Source organism: Gadus chalcogrammus, chromosome 2, assembly GCF_026213295.1.
Source record: "Gadus chalcogrammus isolate NIFS_2021 chromosome 2, NIFS_Gcha_1.0, whole genome shotgun sequence".
Lineage (NCBI taxonomy): Eukaryota > Metazoa > Chordata > Actinopteri > Gadiformes > Gadidae > Gadus > Gadus chalcogrammus.
This window is the reverse complement of record NC_079413.1, coordinates 19,273,592-19,289,257: the sequence shown is the minus strand read 5'-3', so window position 1 is coordinate 19,289,257 and position 15,666 is coordinate 19,273,592. Positions and strand designations below refer to the sequence as shown.

General features: G+C 45.5%; 1 protein-coding gene across 1 annotated transcript in view; it reads right to left on the bottom strand.

The window, feature by feature from the left end:
• LOC130402291 (alpha-1,6-mannosylglycoprotein 6-beta-N-acetylglucosaminyltransferase B) overlaps positions 1-15,666 on the bottom strand; it is a 69,881-nt gene that overhangs the window by 33,639 nt on the left and 20,576 nt on the right. The window contains exons 4-7 of the mRNA XM_056606439.1: positions 10,727-10,833; positions 8,385-8,458; positions 7,910-8,077; positions 1,161-1,325 (exon numbers count right to left, since the gene is read on the bottom strand). Coding sequence (XP_056462414.1) covers positions 1,161-1,325; positions 7,910-8,077; positions 8,385-8,458; positions 10,727-10,833 — 514 coding nt within the window. The remainder of the gene's footprint in view (positions 1-1,160; positions 1,326-7,909; positions 8,078-8,384; positions 8,459-10,726; positions 10,834-15,666) is intronic.

The following is a 15,666-nucleotide window of genomic DNA, read 5'->3' as shown; positions in this document are numbered from 1 at the left end:
GCAGAGACACACACACACACACACACACACACACACACACACACACACACACACACACAGAATATATTTTCAAGCCTGCGATTGTACTTGAAATAAATCCCTGAGTGTTGCATGTTGTTGTTCCCCGGCTCCATCTATTCATTATCCCTCCGTCCTCCACAACAGCCTCATATTCTTTTAGTCACCGTGGCAGTCGAGGAGCCAAGACACCCCCATCCCTAGCAACTGCCTCCAGCTCCTCCCTAGCAACTAGGGAGGAGGGGTGCTTTGGGTCCAGAGTCAGCCTGGAGGAGGGGGGTCCTTTCTGACGGTGAAAGACACAAACATACCTGCGGGAATCCTTCTCACCGACGGGCAGAGTAACACACTGCAGATTTACATTATTTCTGGACTGGGGAAACTTCAGTCGCTGGTACAGCTGAGGCAACACACAGGGAGGAACCAAACAAGACACTGCCTGCTGTATCGCTGTACCGAGGCCGCGTTAGAACCCCCCCCCCCATCACAGAGTGGACCCGGGCTTGGCGGCCCCTCAGGGGCCGACCGAACAGCCTCACTGCAGAGGTCAGGATTGTGCGCTGACTTCCATCCGGCGGCCCCTGCCTGACTCGAGTCCTCGCCCGACGAGGGAGCTGCTCCGAGGACGGACTGAGAGACTACAAACTCCGAGCCGGAGAGCAGCCACTGGTTATTCCCGCTCTGGAAGACGGCTCCAGAGGGGGAACAAACCACAGCGCCTCAGGGACCGAGGAGCTCGTCTGATGTGCAACATCGGAGCGAGAGAACGGAGCTGAGACGGAACGACGAGGCAGGGTTGTTGGATGGCTTCCTCTTGCCTCATCCCGATCCCCCCCCCCCGGCCCCCCACCTCCTCTCCATCCCCGCCCCACCTCCCCCCATCCCCCCCCCCTCCTGGGAACAAGGTGTATTGTTGTGGTCACTCAGGTGTGGAATGGCATAGGATAGAATGGGAGATAAATGAATGAAAACTGGGAGAATGGCTAGTTAGAACAATGGATGGACGAATGGTTCGATAGATGGATGATTAAATGGGGGGATGAATCGATACGAGGAAGAACGGATTGAAGGATAGATCAATGAATGATTGAATGATTGATGAATAGAAGGATGGATGAACGCGCTAATGGATCGACACTCACCCTTTTCTGCTCCCTCACGAGGTGGCGGAGGCGGTCGTCAAGGCGACGGGCGGCCGACGCCCACTGGGGGGCCAGCCGGCGGATGCGTCGCTTCATGAAGCTCAGCGACTCCTTGCCCCCCCCCACCTGCTCCAACAGGGGGCCCATGTCCGAGCGGAACGCCGCCTGGGGCCGGGGACAGGAAGTGGCTCTCAGACAGGAAGTACCGTGACCGTCGTGCTACAGTGGTAGCATTGTGTTACACAGTGACTAACACAGGGCTGTCAAGTCTCAAGCATTCGGCGTGAGACACACGCAATTCAACTCATGCACAACACACGCCACGGCACGGACGTGCCCTCTTTTGAGACACTTTTAAAAAAATGTGTCCGGGCGGAATTTGGGACAAAATCGTCCTGGATTTTATTACAAAGCCTCATACATGTTCACATTGAATTTGCGTTGCATTTCTCTGGGTCGTTCACAAACTAGTTAGGCTACACCCTCCCCTACTCAGTTCTGTTCGCTTTGCATCGGTGGAAGTGAATAGGGGAAGAAAGGCTTCAGATTAGACAGTTTGACTTTAGAGTTACCGTCATGTTTTGTATTTATTTTTTTTACCATTATTGTTTTATAGGGACAAACAAATTAACAAATTTCTCCTACAGGGGATTGATAAAGTTCTATCTATTGAACGGAAAGAAACACTTGGTCATACCTTACACACTTTACCACAGAATTGGCCTACTGAATGTGACAGATATATATTAAGCATTGGACTGAATGCTACATAAATATAAATGTATGTTTTTGCACGTTTGCAAGGTTTAAAAGTTCAGGGAAAAGTATATGGCTCTACTGGTGTTGCTTAGGCAAATAGCCTTTTGAGGCAGTGTTGTTTCTACACTTGTATGCAGTCACATGTTAATATACCCCCCCCCCCCCCCCCCCCCCCCTTCCCCCCCCCGACAAAATCTCACTCTGAACTCAGTTCAAAACTTCAGAGCCTCTCACTCTGAACTCAGTTCAAAACTTGAGAGCTCTGCTAACACTATCATATAAAGGTAGTCTCAAGTGTCGAGGTGTCCCTGAACGCCTCACCCTAACTAATCCTCCTGACGAGCTGGCTGTCACCTGGCATGGCTGACTGTGCCGTCGGTGTGTGAATGTTTGCATGATTGGGTGAACGTGAGGCAGTATTGTAAAGCGCTTTGAATGGCCACTGGTTAGAAAAGCGCTGTATAAATGCAGTCCATTGCCCATTTTCAGTGGTGGAAAGTAACAAAGTACAAATAATTTGTTACTGTACTTAAGTAACTTTATTTGAGTATCTGTACTTTACTTGAGTACCATTATTTTGTGAGACTTTATACTTTTACTCAACTGCATTTCGTGCATTTCCTTTCCCCAACATGCATGCGTGACCATAGACACAGCTAACCAGTGGCGAAAAAATGGGTATGCAGTGCACTATATGCGGAGCATAGGGGCGCCCCACTAGAGGGGGCGTCAAAGAAATGGAGGTAAAATTATTTGAGTCAGCATTTTCTGTATTTAACAGCGTTTGTGTAAGAGATATGATGATCAATAACAGAGGCACGTCACGGATAAGGCGCCCCCCCGCTCCTTCGCCTCCCTCCCCCCTCCTCCTCCTCCCCACACGGCGCTCGAGTGTACGCCCCCTCGAGCATGCCCTGGAGGCGAGCGCCAGAGTGTTTTCAATTGAATCGTTATTGTCATCTGATGACCGGTACCTAAATATGGGGAGGCAGAGAAGAAAGCTCTCGGGGTCACAAAATCGAAAAAGAAAGATTGGGAAGGAGAAAGAGTGTGCAGGGATGAAAGAAAGCTTTTCAAAGTGGTTGAAAGACAGTCGTTTTTATGTCAGTGTATCAATAAGAGGCTTGTAAATATTCAGGTTAGCTAAATCTACTACTAGTAAAACGACAGGTTACTGTTGTCTTGCAACTGTGTACTGATCAGAATTGAGCCTCCAATATAACAGATCATGAAAAGAAAGACAAAGGAACTGGTTTGTGGTTAGTTTGTTTTGCTTCAATCTCCATGCCAGTCTTTGTTTTATGTAAATAGACCCAGTAAAAACGGAGTTATAAAGTTGAGACAAAAATATAATTTTCCTGTCCTTAAAAGTATGATGATTCGAATGTGGCGGCCATTAGTCTACATAGGTAAGGGATAATGTATAGAACACGGGAAAATAAAGCCCCGGCAAGGCGAACAGGACACCGCCGGAAGTTGTGAAGGCCCATGCAAGTGAACGGAGTGTTACACGGCACTGAGAAGAGCTGTGTAATAATTAAAAATAATAGAATTTTCAAACTCAGTTTTTACATTTTTTTTGTTTGGTTTTGGATCCAACATGGTCATATAGTATGTATCCAATAAGGATATCATTAACAATTTTAAAAAATGTATATGGTTTGACTGCTGTATATTTGAAACCTCCTAAACACAAAGTTCATATCATTCAGGTGTGAGGATGGAGAGAAAGCAGAAACGAAGAGAGAGAAATAATCAGGACAGACAGGGCAAGGCGAAAGGTTGGTCTAGTGTTAGTTGGAAGTGGAACAGCCACTTGATACCAAGTGATTAATTCCTAAATATAAATTATATTGAAAAATTGCATTAGCAAGACGTGTAATTTATTCAAAGCCATTAAATAATGCTTGTTTGTCAATATGAATTAGTGGAGAAGAACACAGGCAAGGGGTGAGGGAGACAGACATGAGGTCGGTGATGGAATCTATATATAGAGTAGACCAGTGATGACATCAGGTAGGAATAATTAAATTAGTGAGGCCATAAAAAACCTAAATGCCCATGGTTTTAATTTCTGCTGACCAACCTATTCTCTGTGTCCTTTGGGGAAAATGAATGCAGGCAGACATGGCGAGTCAATCACCACTGAGGAGTATTTTGAACAGAGAGGTGAAGATGAGGGAGAGGAACAGAGAGGTGAAGATGAGGGAGAGGAACAGAGAGGTCCAGATGACGATGAAGAGGAATAGAAACAGAGAGGCGCAGAGGAGAGGGCTGGGGCAAGGGGCAACTCAGAAGATACTTCTGAATGGCCTTCACCACACAAAATGGGGGACTCATTGAGGCAGTACATGGTTGAGAATGACCCACAGAAATGTTCTAACAGAGTCTATTGTTTTGCATGTAAGCTTTTTGGTGAAGCTAGAGTTGCTGACACACGTCTTTCAAAAATACTGAAGCACCATGAAACATGTGGTTATTATCACCTAAATGCTTATCTGATGTGGAAATAATTGGCATCCCGCTTATGCCGAGGCAAAACTATTGATCGCAAATTGCAGAAAGCCATGGCCGCTGAAAAGGCACACTGGAGAAGTGTTGTGACTCGAGTGATCGCCTGCATGCTCTTCCTAGCAGAAAGAAACCTGCCACTGAGGGGGAAAAATGCACAGTTAGGAAATCCTATGGATATGTTCTGGGTATCCTTGAGCTCATAGCACAGCATGATGTTACACTGGCAGAGCATCTTAGAAAGGCTGCCTCTAAAAAAAACACTGGATATCTGTCCTGGTGCACTCAAAATAATCGTTTTGATTCAATATCAGAGTGTGTTTTAGGTACAATTTGTGCCCAGATCAAAGCCTCCAAGTACTCTGCAGTGGAATTGGTCTGCACACCCGATATTTTAGGGGGGGGGCGCCTTCTATGTGTCTGCACACCCCCCAGAAAGTATGCAGTTGCGCCCCTGCAGCTAACTATTGCGGACGTCGCGGAGCCTAAACAACCTCAATATTTAACCTAGAAAGTTAACACCATGTCAAGCCTAAACAGTTACGATATTCGTTAAAATTATTAATCGATTGGAAATATTATTGTTATACATCGGGCGTTTGTCTTTGGGGACCCCTGTTTATATAACTAGAGCTAGCTGCTTTCTACATATTACACAGGTGTACCTCCCGAAGCTAAATGCTAAAAACAATGCTTGCCTGTTCAATCGTAATTAGGGGCGAGGGAGGGCCATCAAATCTGTCAATCAAACCTCTGCGCCAGTAGTAAGGGGATTTGATTCATGATATTTAGTCGAGCTGGTGTTGAAGAACAAAAACAGAAGAACAAAAAAAATATATGAGACAACACTTCAGTGATTTAAAAATACCTGCTAAAATATTATGTCTATTCTCCATCTAAGATCAAACTGATTTTGCTTTTGAGGTCAAATAACCCAGGGGTTATTGCTAAAACAGGTGCCTTTCTGAGAAATGTCCTGCCATTGTTTAAGTAGGCCTAATGTTTTTTTTGTTTTTTTTCTTGCCGTGCACCATTGTTTTGGTCTGTAATGGTCTGTAATGATTTAAGTTGAATGTTGTGCTCCATGCCATGTGCTATGGCCGTGAGCCGTAATAAATAAATGAAATGAAATGAAAGGTTGAAGATCATTAAATGCATGACTATTTTGAGGGTTGTATAATTTTAGCTCATGTATGAAACATACATTTTCTGTGGCTGTGTCCCTACACACACACACACACACGCACACGCACACGCACACGCGCACGCGCACACGCACACGCACACGCACACACACACACACACACACACACACACACACACCTTTAAACATTTCTTTACATATATGTGGCTTTACTAAAACATATTTTCAACCTCACTTTGCACTACAGCACTCACCGCATTTTCTGCAGGAAATGCATTTTCTAGTTTCAAATGATATCAGAATCAGATATCACAAACAGAAAACATTGTAGAGCGTTGTTAGAAGGCACGGCGTCAGGATTCCAGTTGTGGATGGGCCAGACCAATTGTGGGTGGTCCTTAAATAAAAACGTTGTCAAATCCCTGTTTAAACTAATACAAATGACCTACTAATTTACTGTTATATTATCAGTGCATTATAGAGATTTGAATAGCTTGATGCTCTTTAAATATTCTGTTGCATTATAAAAAGTTTCGGTGCATATAGGACGGATCTTTCAGCGATCGCTCCTTAGGCCTTTCTACACTGCCAAGCCGGTCATTCGCGGCTTGGCACGCCGGGCAACTTCACCTTATTGCCTGTGTAAAACCGAGGGGCGAAAATCCCCCGTTCTTCGTGGCACAGGCTTTCTTGGTTCACGGGAGAGACCTCTTGACCTCTTTAGAATAAATTGCATACTCCCGAATGTTTTGAATTTTTTATGAATGAAGACACCCGCATGCAAGAATGAGTTCATGTCTGAGTAGGCTACAAATGCGATTAACTATTTACAAGTGCAAAAATGCCAACATATTCTTTATATTGCTGACCACTTGTTTTTTATCCAGACAAAAGCCTCGTAAAGAATGTTCTTCTGCGTCTTTCTCGTAGATCGCACCACCTTCAACGTCTTTGTTAAATGCGACTGCATCTCCTTCTCTCCCATGATGGTCAGCAGCTCGCAGATTTCACCGTCTCTCCAGTTAGAACTGCTCATGTTGATATCGCTGCGTTATTGTCTCTGGTGTAGAGACAACGCAGCATCACCTCTACCCAAGACCGCCCCCCTGGAACCAAGGAGCGTCTAATCGCATTTAGCCTACATCAAAAAGAATCCACCAGTGTGTGTAGAGTCCGGGAGTGTAAAAACGTCTCTTGGTTCTGACCAAAGAAGAGCGCTTTGGAATCTCCATTACGCACAATACTGCCTTAGCGAGCATCAATATCAACAGTTTGCTGCATTGCAAAAATGAAGCATTTCAGAAGCCTTTAAAAATATAAATACAAAATTAAAATATATAGGCTAACGTTTATTTTATTTTTTAAAGATTTTTTTTGGGTGACTACATCACACCAAATTACTTTTACTTTTGATACTTAAGTACATTTGAAGCCAAGTACTTTAATATATATATTTTTTTACTTTAACATCAAGTCGATGTTTAAAGGGAGTACTTCCACTTATACTGGAGTAATATTTTACAATAGGTATCTCAACTATCTCAAATACGTAAGAACAAAACCCTGAAAGATCCAGTGAGGGAAACCTCTCTTCAAAGCGGTGGTTTGGGTTGATTAGCTATATGCTACAATGTGCTAAGGAAGTCATGGTATCAGTGTACGAGGTGCAGGTGAGGCATTAGCATTCAGCGCACAGTGGTGAAATACATTTAGTGCTGGGCCTCTGAGCAGGTGAGAGGGGGCAGGCTGGGGCTCAGAACACTATCAGCATCAAAACTACAAATCGATCGACAACCGAGTGCTCAGTCAGAGGGAAACAGGGAGAGTTGGACGGAGGAGACCAGAGAGAGGCCTACAGAGGAAAGAGAGGAGATTGATCCAGAACACAGCCACAGAATAAACATTAGCCCGGCCGGGAGGAACTGGAGTTCATTGTTAAAACTGAAGTATTGAGGGTGAGGCTGTTTCAGTATCATTCTGCATGAGCCTGACTGTTCCAGTCAAACTGAGGCATGCAGATAGGGTGGCAAATGGTTTTAAAGAGGGCGGAGCCATCGATACCAGCAGCCAATCAGAAGCCCTTACAGCAGTTCATTATTTAGAGTGGCAGAAAGATTGAAGTTTAGGTAACGCGCATTCAACAAACAAGATTATGGCTTTAGGGTAGGTTTTAACACATTAGGGTCAGGTTGTAACGGATAAGGCTTTAGGGTCAGGTTGTAAGACATTAGGGTCAGGTCGTAACACATTAAGGCTTTAGGGTGAGGTTATAACACGCTTTAGGGTCAGGTTTTAACCCATTAAGGTCAGGTTGTAACAGCTTCAGCTCCCTCACCTGTGTCCTGGGTCTGGGCTTGTGCGTGGGCGCGCTGCTGTCGTTCCTCCAGGCCATCGGGGGGCAGAACCATTCCACCTCGCTGAGGTACACCAGGAAGGAGCAGTCGGAGCCGTCCACGCCGTAGAAGGCGTAGCACGGGTCGGAGGTCCAGCGGGCCCGCATCCACTGGCAGGAAGGGGGTTTAGGACGAGCAACATAAACAAAAGACTTCTCTTCATAAAAGTTACAAAATGCTTCACAATAATAAAAGGATTAGGAAAATAGAGAAAATAGTATGATTATAGAAATGGTTATAAAAATCAAGCGAAGATAAAGACAGATATTAAATGATTCATCACAGTCACAGTCACGTACAATCACAAAGATCTCCTGATGAAAAAAGAACAAACAAAAAGGACCATGACTTTGCATCAGGGTCACATGATGAAAAGGCCTCTGATTGGCCGGCCTGCGGGAGGGGGACGACACTTACGTCCACCTTGCTCTGGCAGTCAGGGTAGCGGGGTTCCTTTGGGATCTCACACTGTCCTAACGTCCCCTCCTTCGCTGCACACAACGCAACACAAAACAGGGTGACGAGGACATCTCCACAACCGTTTTACAGTCACATTACAACGCGACCGTCTCCCCAGTTACACCAGTTCTGACCAGGTAAGGCGCTATGAATGAGAGTTGTTCCGATACCGATACCAGTATTGGAAATTTGGAAAACTTTGGAAAAACAGTGTTCGGAAATTCTCCTCTTAGAGGTGATGAGTTGACCATCACAATGTGTGACCATGTGTGTGTGTGTGTGTGTGTGTGTGTGTGTGTGTGTGTGTGTGTGTGTGTGTGTGTGTGTGTGTGTGTGTGTGTGTGTGTGTGTGTGTGTGTGTGTGTGTGTTTCACAACCTTCCAATCACAACCTTCAGCTGTGTGTGTGTGAGCAGCTGGAACCCAGGGATGTGTGTGTGTGTGTGTGTGTGTGTGTGTGTGTGTGTGTGTGTGTGTGTGTGTGTGTGTGCGTGTGCGTGTGCGTGTGCGTGTGCGTAAGGAGCTGAGTTTTAGCGGCGAGTCTACCCTGGCCTCCACACTCCACACAGTGAAGACTTAACTCTGGCTTTATTAAAACTACTACTACTATTACTACCCACTACTACTAGTACCACCACACCACTACTACTGCTTTAATTACTACTACACTACTACTACTATTAATCATACTACCATCAATACTACTACACCATTACTAGGGGTGTAATCGATTCTTCGATGCATCGCGATCCTGTCTAGAACGATTCCGTCTCAATAAATTGATAATCAGATTTAAAAAAAAAAAATAATAATAATAATTTGTTCGCCTGCTGCAACATTCTGTTCGCCAGAGAGGGATCATTTTAGTAATTTTCAAATTATTTAATTCACCTTCAGTGTGTATGTGTGTGTGCGTGCGTGTGCGTGTGCGTGTGCGTAAGGAGCTGAGTTTTAGCGGCGAGTCTACCCTGGCCTCCACACTCCACACAGTAAAGACTTAACTCTGGCTTTATTGGGGTTATTAATAAAATATTATATTGGATTTTCTCCTCCCTGCCCTTTTTCGCCTCTGCTCCCCCTCTACCTTTCTAATCCCTCTCCTCCCCCCTCCCTCCCCCCTCCCTCAGATTCTCCCTCCCTTTCTTTCTCTGATGCTTTCTCTTTCTCCCATCCTCCCTCTCTCCCTCTCTCTTCCTCCCTCCATCTCCCTCTTCTCTGAGCCTCTCTCTTTCTCCCTCCCTCTCTTTTTCTCTATCTATTGGACTCTCTTTCTCTAAGCCACTTTCCGCTCACATTTTTTATTCTCTCCCTCTCTCTCGTTTGTACAGAAAGATTCACTATCTTTCTGGGCCTCTCCAATGCCATGTCTACCGTATATCAATATAGGTAACACATATTCTCCCTCCCCCTCTCTCTCTCTCTCTCTCTCTCTCTCTCTCTCTCTCTCTCTCTCTCTCTCTCTCTCTCTCTCCCTCCCTCCCTCTCGTCAGGCTAATTAAAAGCTGACTCTTGTCTCTGCGACACAATGTATCCGAGCCACTGTGAGTCTTAAGACATTCAATAAGCAGCAGCCTTCTTTTGTCTGATTAGCATCACAACAACGTGCCCTACTCGTGATCAAAAGTCTGCGCGAATAACGACACAGAGACAAACCCATTAATTGGCAGGGATTCTAATCAGTAAGCTTAGAAGAAAACTCAGGATACGTTTATATTGGAGCTCAGATATGATCACACATTAGCATTTTGCAAGGGCTTCCTTCCTCCCTCGCCATTTGGCCTTGTTGTGTTAGAGTGAGAGTGAGCTTTCCTTATTGGACCAGAGAAACAGAACAGCGCGGTATCATGTCTCTGTCTCTGGCTGATGATGGAGCAGTCGTTTAGTTTTAGTGGGAATCTATTTCATTAGAATGCTTAGTGGGGAACTGGAAGCTATCCATGAATGAGTGTGTGCGTGTGTGTGTGGGGGGGGGTTTATGTGTGCGTGTGTGTGAGTTTGTGTATGCGCATGCGTGAGTGTGCACTTGTGTCTGTAGGTTTACATGTGTGTGTGTGTGTGTGTGTGTGTGTTTACGTGTGTGTGTGTGTGTGTGTGTGTGTGTGTGTGTGTGTGTGTGTGTGTGTGTGTGTGTGTGTGTGTGTGTGTGTGTGTGTGTGTGTGTGTGTGTGTGTGTCTGCGTGTGTGTCTGCGTGTGTGTCTGCGTGTGTGCGTGTGTGTGTGTGTGTGTGTGTGTGTGTGTGTGTGTGTGTGTGTGTGTGTGCGTGTGTGTGTGTGTGTGTGTGTGTGTGTGTGTGTGTGTACCTTTGTCTCTGACGCTGCGCTGGAGGATCTGCTCCACCCGGAGCGCCAGGTCGGACATGTTCTGAGCGATGGACTCGATCCTCTCCAGTAGGCCTGCTGGCTGGAGCCTACACACACACACACACACACACACACGCACATATACACAAACACAGGTACACACACACACACACACACACACACACACACACACACACACACACACACACACACACACACACATACACACACACACACACACACACACACAGAGGTACACACACACACAAACACACAAACAAATGAAATCTGAGGGGGCCTGCTTAATTTTGTGTGTGTGTGTGTGTGTCTGCATCTGCGTGTGTTTGTGTGTGTGTGTGTATGTATGTGTGTGTGCCTGCATGCTTGTTTGTGTGTTCTCTCCAAACGCATAGGTAAAACACTGTGAATCAACCCCCATGCTGAGAAGTAAACAAAGAGTAAGATTAATCAAGTCTGGCTTCCTCCATCTCCTAACACAGACCTTCATCCTCAACAACATCAATCCTCGAGCCAAGTTTACTTTTTCTAGCCGAGCGTGAAATCGGAAAAGCTGAACACAAACGGCCGCGCAGTTTATTCATCTGAATGTCTCAGAGAACAGAGGACCAATTAGATCGGTAAAAAAGTGTTTCCCTGCACTTAACGTAGAATAAACACATCCACACATCGATATATATAGACCCGAGGAATAGAGGGGGAGTAGAAAGAGAGAGAGAGAGAGAGAGAGAGAGAGAGAGAGAGAGAGAGAGAGAGAGAGAGAGAGAGAGAGAGAGAGAGAGAGAGAGAGAGTGAGTGAGTGAGAGAGCGACGCCGAGTGCGGGAGAGTGAAAGAGAGAGAGCGGCAGACGGACCCTTTGAGTCTTGAACCATGGTGTGTTTAATCCTGGATGTCTATCCTCAGAATGGATCGATATTCCAAGATAAACAAGGGTATCTGAATCAGCACCGGTCGTGGCATCACACCAGAACAGAGTCTGCTTCCCACAGAGTGTGAGGCTCTCACTGCGGCTCCCTGCTGGGTTCAGCCTCTGGACTAATATTTCATGCATCCCTATTGTACCATTTAGCAGAAGCCTTTAGCCAGTCAAAACTACAGTGATGATGTGGCTGTTGTTGAGGAGCAGGCAGCTCTAGAGGCCTGAGGGTGAGGCTCAGACATTAAGGGTCGAACCCAGAGCGCTCCGGCTGGGACTGGAACTCTGTTACCAATACTGTCCTGCTCAGCTGCATGTCCTGCTGTGCTGTCCGGCTGTCCTGTCCTGCGGTCTGTCCTGCTGTCCTGTCAGACTGTCCTGACCTGATGTTTGTCCTGTCCTTCTGTCTGTCCTGTCCTGTTGTCTGCCCGTCCTGCTGTCTGTCCTGCTGTCTGTCCTGTCCTGCTGTCTGTCTGTCCTTCTGTCTGTCCTGCTCCAGCAGCTTACACAGCCCGAAGGCTAAACCACCCTCTTTAATCATCTGAGCAGAGGAAGCTCTAACGTAAAAGTTAAGAGGTATTTGCTTGCCTGTTAAAAAAACATTTACTTTATTCCAGTCCCAGCGAGACCAATTACATTCCCATGAACTTTCAGAAGGAACAAGGATAATTATATTTGATCCCGGTGGCTCTTTGCTTTAAACAATCGTGGAATATTTACCTATAGGAATGTCTTGTCTATGGTAGAAGCCGTGTTCAAACATAACATAGAACTTTATCGATTCAAAGCCACATTGACACTGGGTAAAGCCAATCATGATCCAATGTCGAGTAAACACTCATTTCTTTTACAGCTATTTTTTCTGCAGGGTAAGGTAGCCCGTATTCAATAACAATTTCCATTATATTAATGGTAAGAATATAACCGCACACGCAATATTTTGGTACAAAATCACCTGACAGAAGTGGGTTACTGTAGTACAGTCTTGGTGGAAACAGGGCTGTTGCCATGGAGACCAAGGAGCGCTCTAGGATGGAAGCATTAACTTACTCAGAAAGAAGAACCCCTGTACCACACACGCACACACATGGGCCCGAGCACGCACACACACACACACATGCATGTGCACTAACACACACATACACAAGCTAGCACGCACGCACACACAATCACCCACTCCTTTTTGCCTCCGATTGCAAACTCAAGTAAAAAAGTGTGTGTGTGTGTGTGTGTGTCTGTGTGTGTGTGTGTGTGTGTGTGTGTGCGTGTGTGTGTGTGTGTGTGGGGGGGTATTTCTCCTCATCCACTACATCCTCCTCCTGCTACTAATACTCTCACTCATACTCCCTCTGCTATTAATACTACCACACCACTGCTACCATTAATACTAATATTAATACTACATCACCACTACTACTGATATTGATATGAGTATTAATACTACCACACCACAACTACTTCTATTAAAACTACTACTACTATTACTACCCACTACTACTAGTACCACCACACCACTACTACTGCTTTAATTACTACTACACTACTACTACTATTAATCATACTACCATCAATACTACTACACCATTACTAGGGGTGTAATCGATTCTTCGATGCATTGCGATCCTGTCTAGAACGATTCCGTCTCAATAGATTGATAATCAGATTTTTAAAAAAAAAATAAAAATAATAATTTGTTCGCCTGCTGCAACATTCTGTTCGCCAGAGAGGGATCATTTTAGTAATTTTCAAATTATTTAATTCACCTTCAGTGTGTATTGGCCAATCTGATTGGTCTTGACAGACACAAGAACTCCTTCTAATTCAAGTGCAGCTTTAGGCATAGAAAAGTAAGATTAGAAATAAAATAAAACCGAAACCTATTTTTTACATACTTTGATTGATTATTGCATTGTTCATAGAAAGTCATATTTGTGACAAAAGCTTTCTCACTAATAAAATATTAGATAAGTTAATTCATCTGTTGATGTCTTTAATGATCATCACAAAAGTAGGAAAGTGATTAGCAAACTCTGAGCAGCAAACTCAGAGTATATACTCAGATGCATAGATATATTTTTGAAAATCACGCCTGGAAACGTACATAAAAAGAATTGTTGAATCGAGATGCATCGATAATCGCTGTAGAATCGAATCGTTGACCTCATAATCTGAATCGACTACTACTATTTGTACTACTACCAGATCACTTCTACTGCTTTTATTACTACTACACTAATAATAATAATAATAATAATAATAATAATGTTAATATTATTATTAATACTACTACTACTACTCCACTAACACCACTCTTACTGCTCCCTAAAGCATGGCGGCCATTTCCTCCTCCTCTGTGCGGCTGTCAGCCCTCAGCATCAGGCGGCCATTAGCAGCAGCTCTGTGATACACTCAGCAGCCAATCAGCAGCCTGGGCCTAACGAGGCCTCGTTAGCAGGGGACTGACCTCAACTCCCCGAGAACAGCGGGCGGCGCCGCGCTGACAATGGAACGTTCCGTGGGTCATGTGACTCACGTCTTGCCTTCCCGCTAATGAGCTCCATTTGTGTCTGCGCGGCGTTTTTCTGATGCACCTCAGACTTTGACGTCAATCTTTTCTACCTTCACATACCGTATTTTCCAACCGCTCTTGATAGACGTCTGCTCTTATCTAAATCAATTACACCTAATTTATCATTTACACAAATAGCTCTCGACGCTTTCATCCAAAGCGCCTCGCGGTGAAGTCAGACGCACAGCGTTAATGAGCTGGGGTGAGTCTTCCTACAGGGAGGGGTCCGTATACAAGGGGAATCGAACCCGGTACCCTGTAGGGCTGGGAGCCAAACCCCCGAGCACCTCCGCCACAGCCCCCGAGCCGCGTATCAGACGCCAATCAAACCCACGCAGCTCATCCTTGTCTGCTCTGTAATCTCGCGGAGCCCCGGAAGCGGAGAGCTGAATTTCAAACGCCGGCTCTGACACCTCCTTACTCTACGCCGCGGCGCCACTCAAAGACGGCGCTCGCTAAACGATGACAGCGAGCTCCTCAAGGTAACTGCTGATTGGCTGACGCGCTCCCACTAAGCCTGTGAAGCGTGTCTGGAGAGCAGGTATCTCCGGAGCGTTTGAGGCAGCTGCTGAACACGATCTTGGGCTCGGGGGCCGAACCTGTCGAGAGCAGGAATAAATATTCTGGGATTTCTCTCCTGCGTTTTTAAAATTCAAAAGCGGCTGCCTTCACCGAATCTCCTGGTACTAGTTTACGTTTGAGTGCGACGTGTAGGTGGAGACAGCGCCGGGACGTGCGCTAGGTTGGTGGCACCACCGCGACAGCAGCCGCTGGACACACACACACACACCACAGCAGTGTGTTAATGTGTGTCTTCAGAGCAGAAAACTTTGACAAAGCTGAGTCATTTAGAGCAGAGTGATGGTAGACCAGGACTCAACAGCTGCACTCGGAGGAAGCTCTGGTGGAGGCGTTGAGATAAAACTGCAGAATGCACATCAAAGTATATTTGATGCTCTATATGTATACATATGATTTACAAATGAGTTTTGTAATCAATAGAAATTGATTTCCCTCCTCTTCCTAACCGGGTCGGTAGGTCTGTGAAAAACAGCCTCTCTGCGTCGGCGAGGTGAAACATGAGTTTTATGTACGAATACACATAACACCTGCAGAATCCTGCAGGGATCGCGGTGGTTGCTCATGGGCGCAACGTCGGAAACCATCAAACGGGAGAGGAGCGCTAGCGTGGAGCAGGAACGGAGAGAGGCGGGAGCGTCCCGACATCGAAGGCACGAAGTACTTCAATCAAATATAGCGAAGACTAAAATAGCCCCCCGACTTTCTTAATGTTTGAAATGACTTCAAGCTGAATTCACAAAACACGAATACGACCGTAAAACCTACACGTGTCTGTGTCCACACATTATTATGTGTGCGATTCCATGTGCACTTCACGATGTACAACGTATATTATGTACGTATTAGTCTACTGG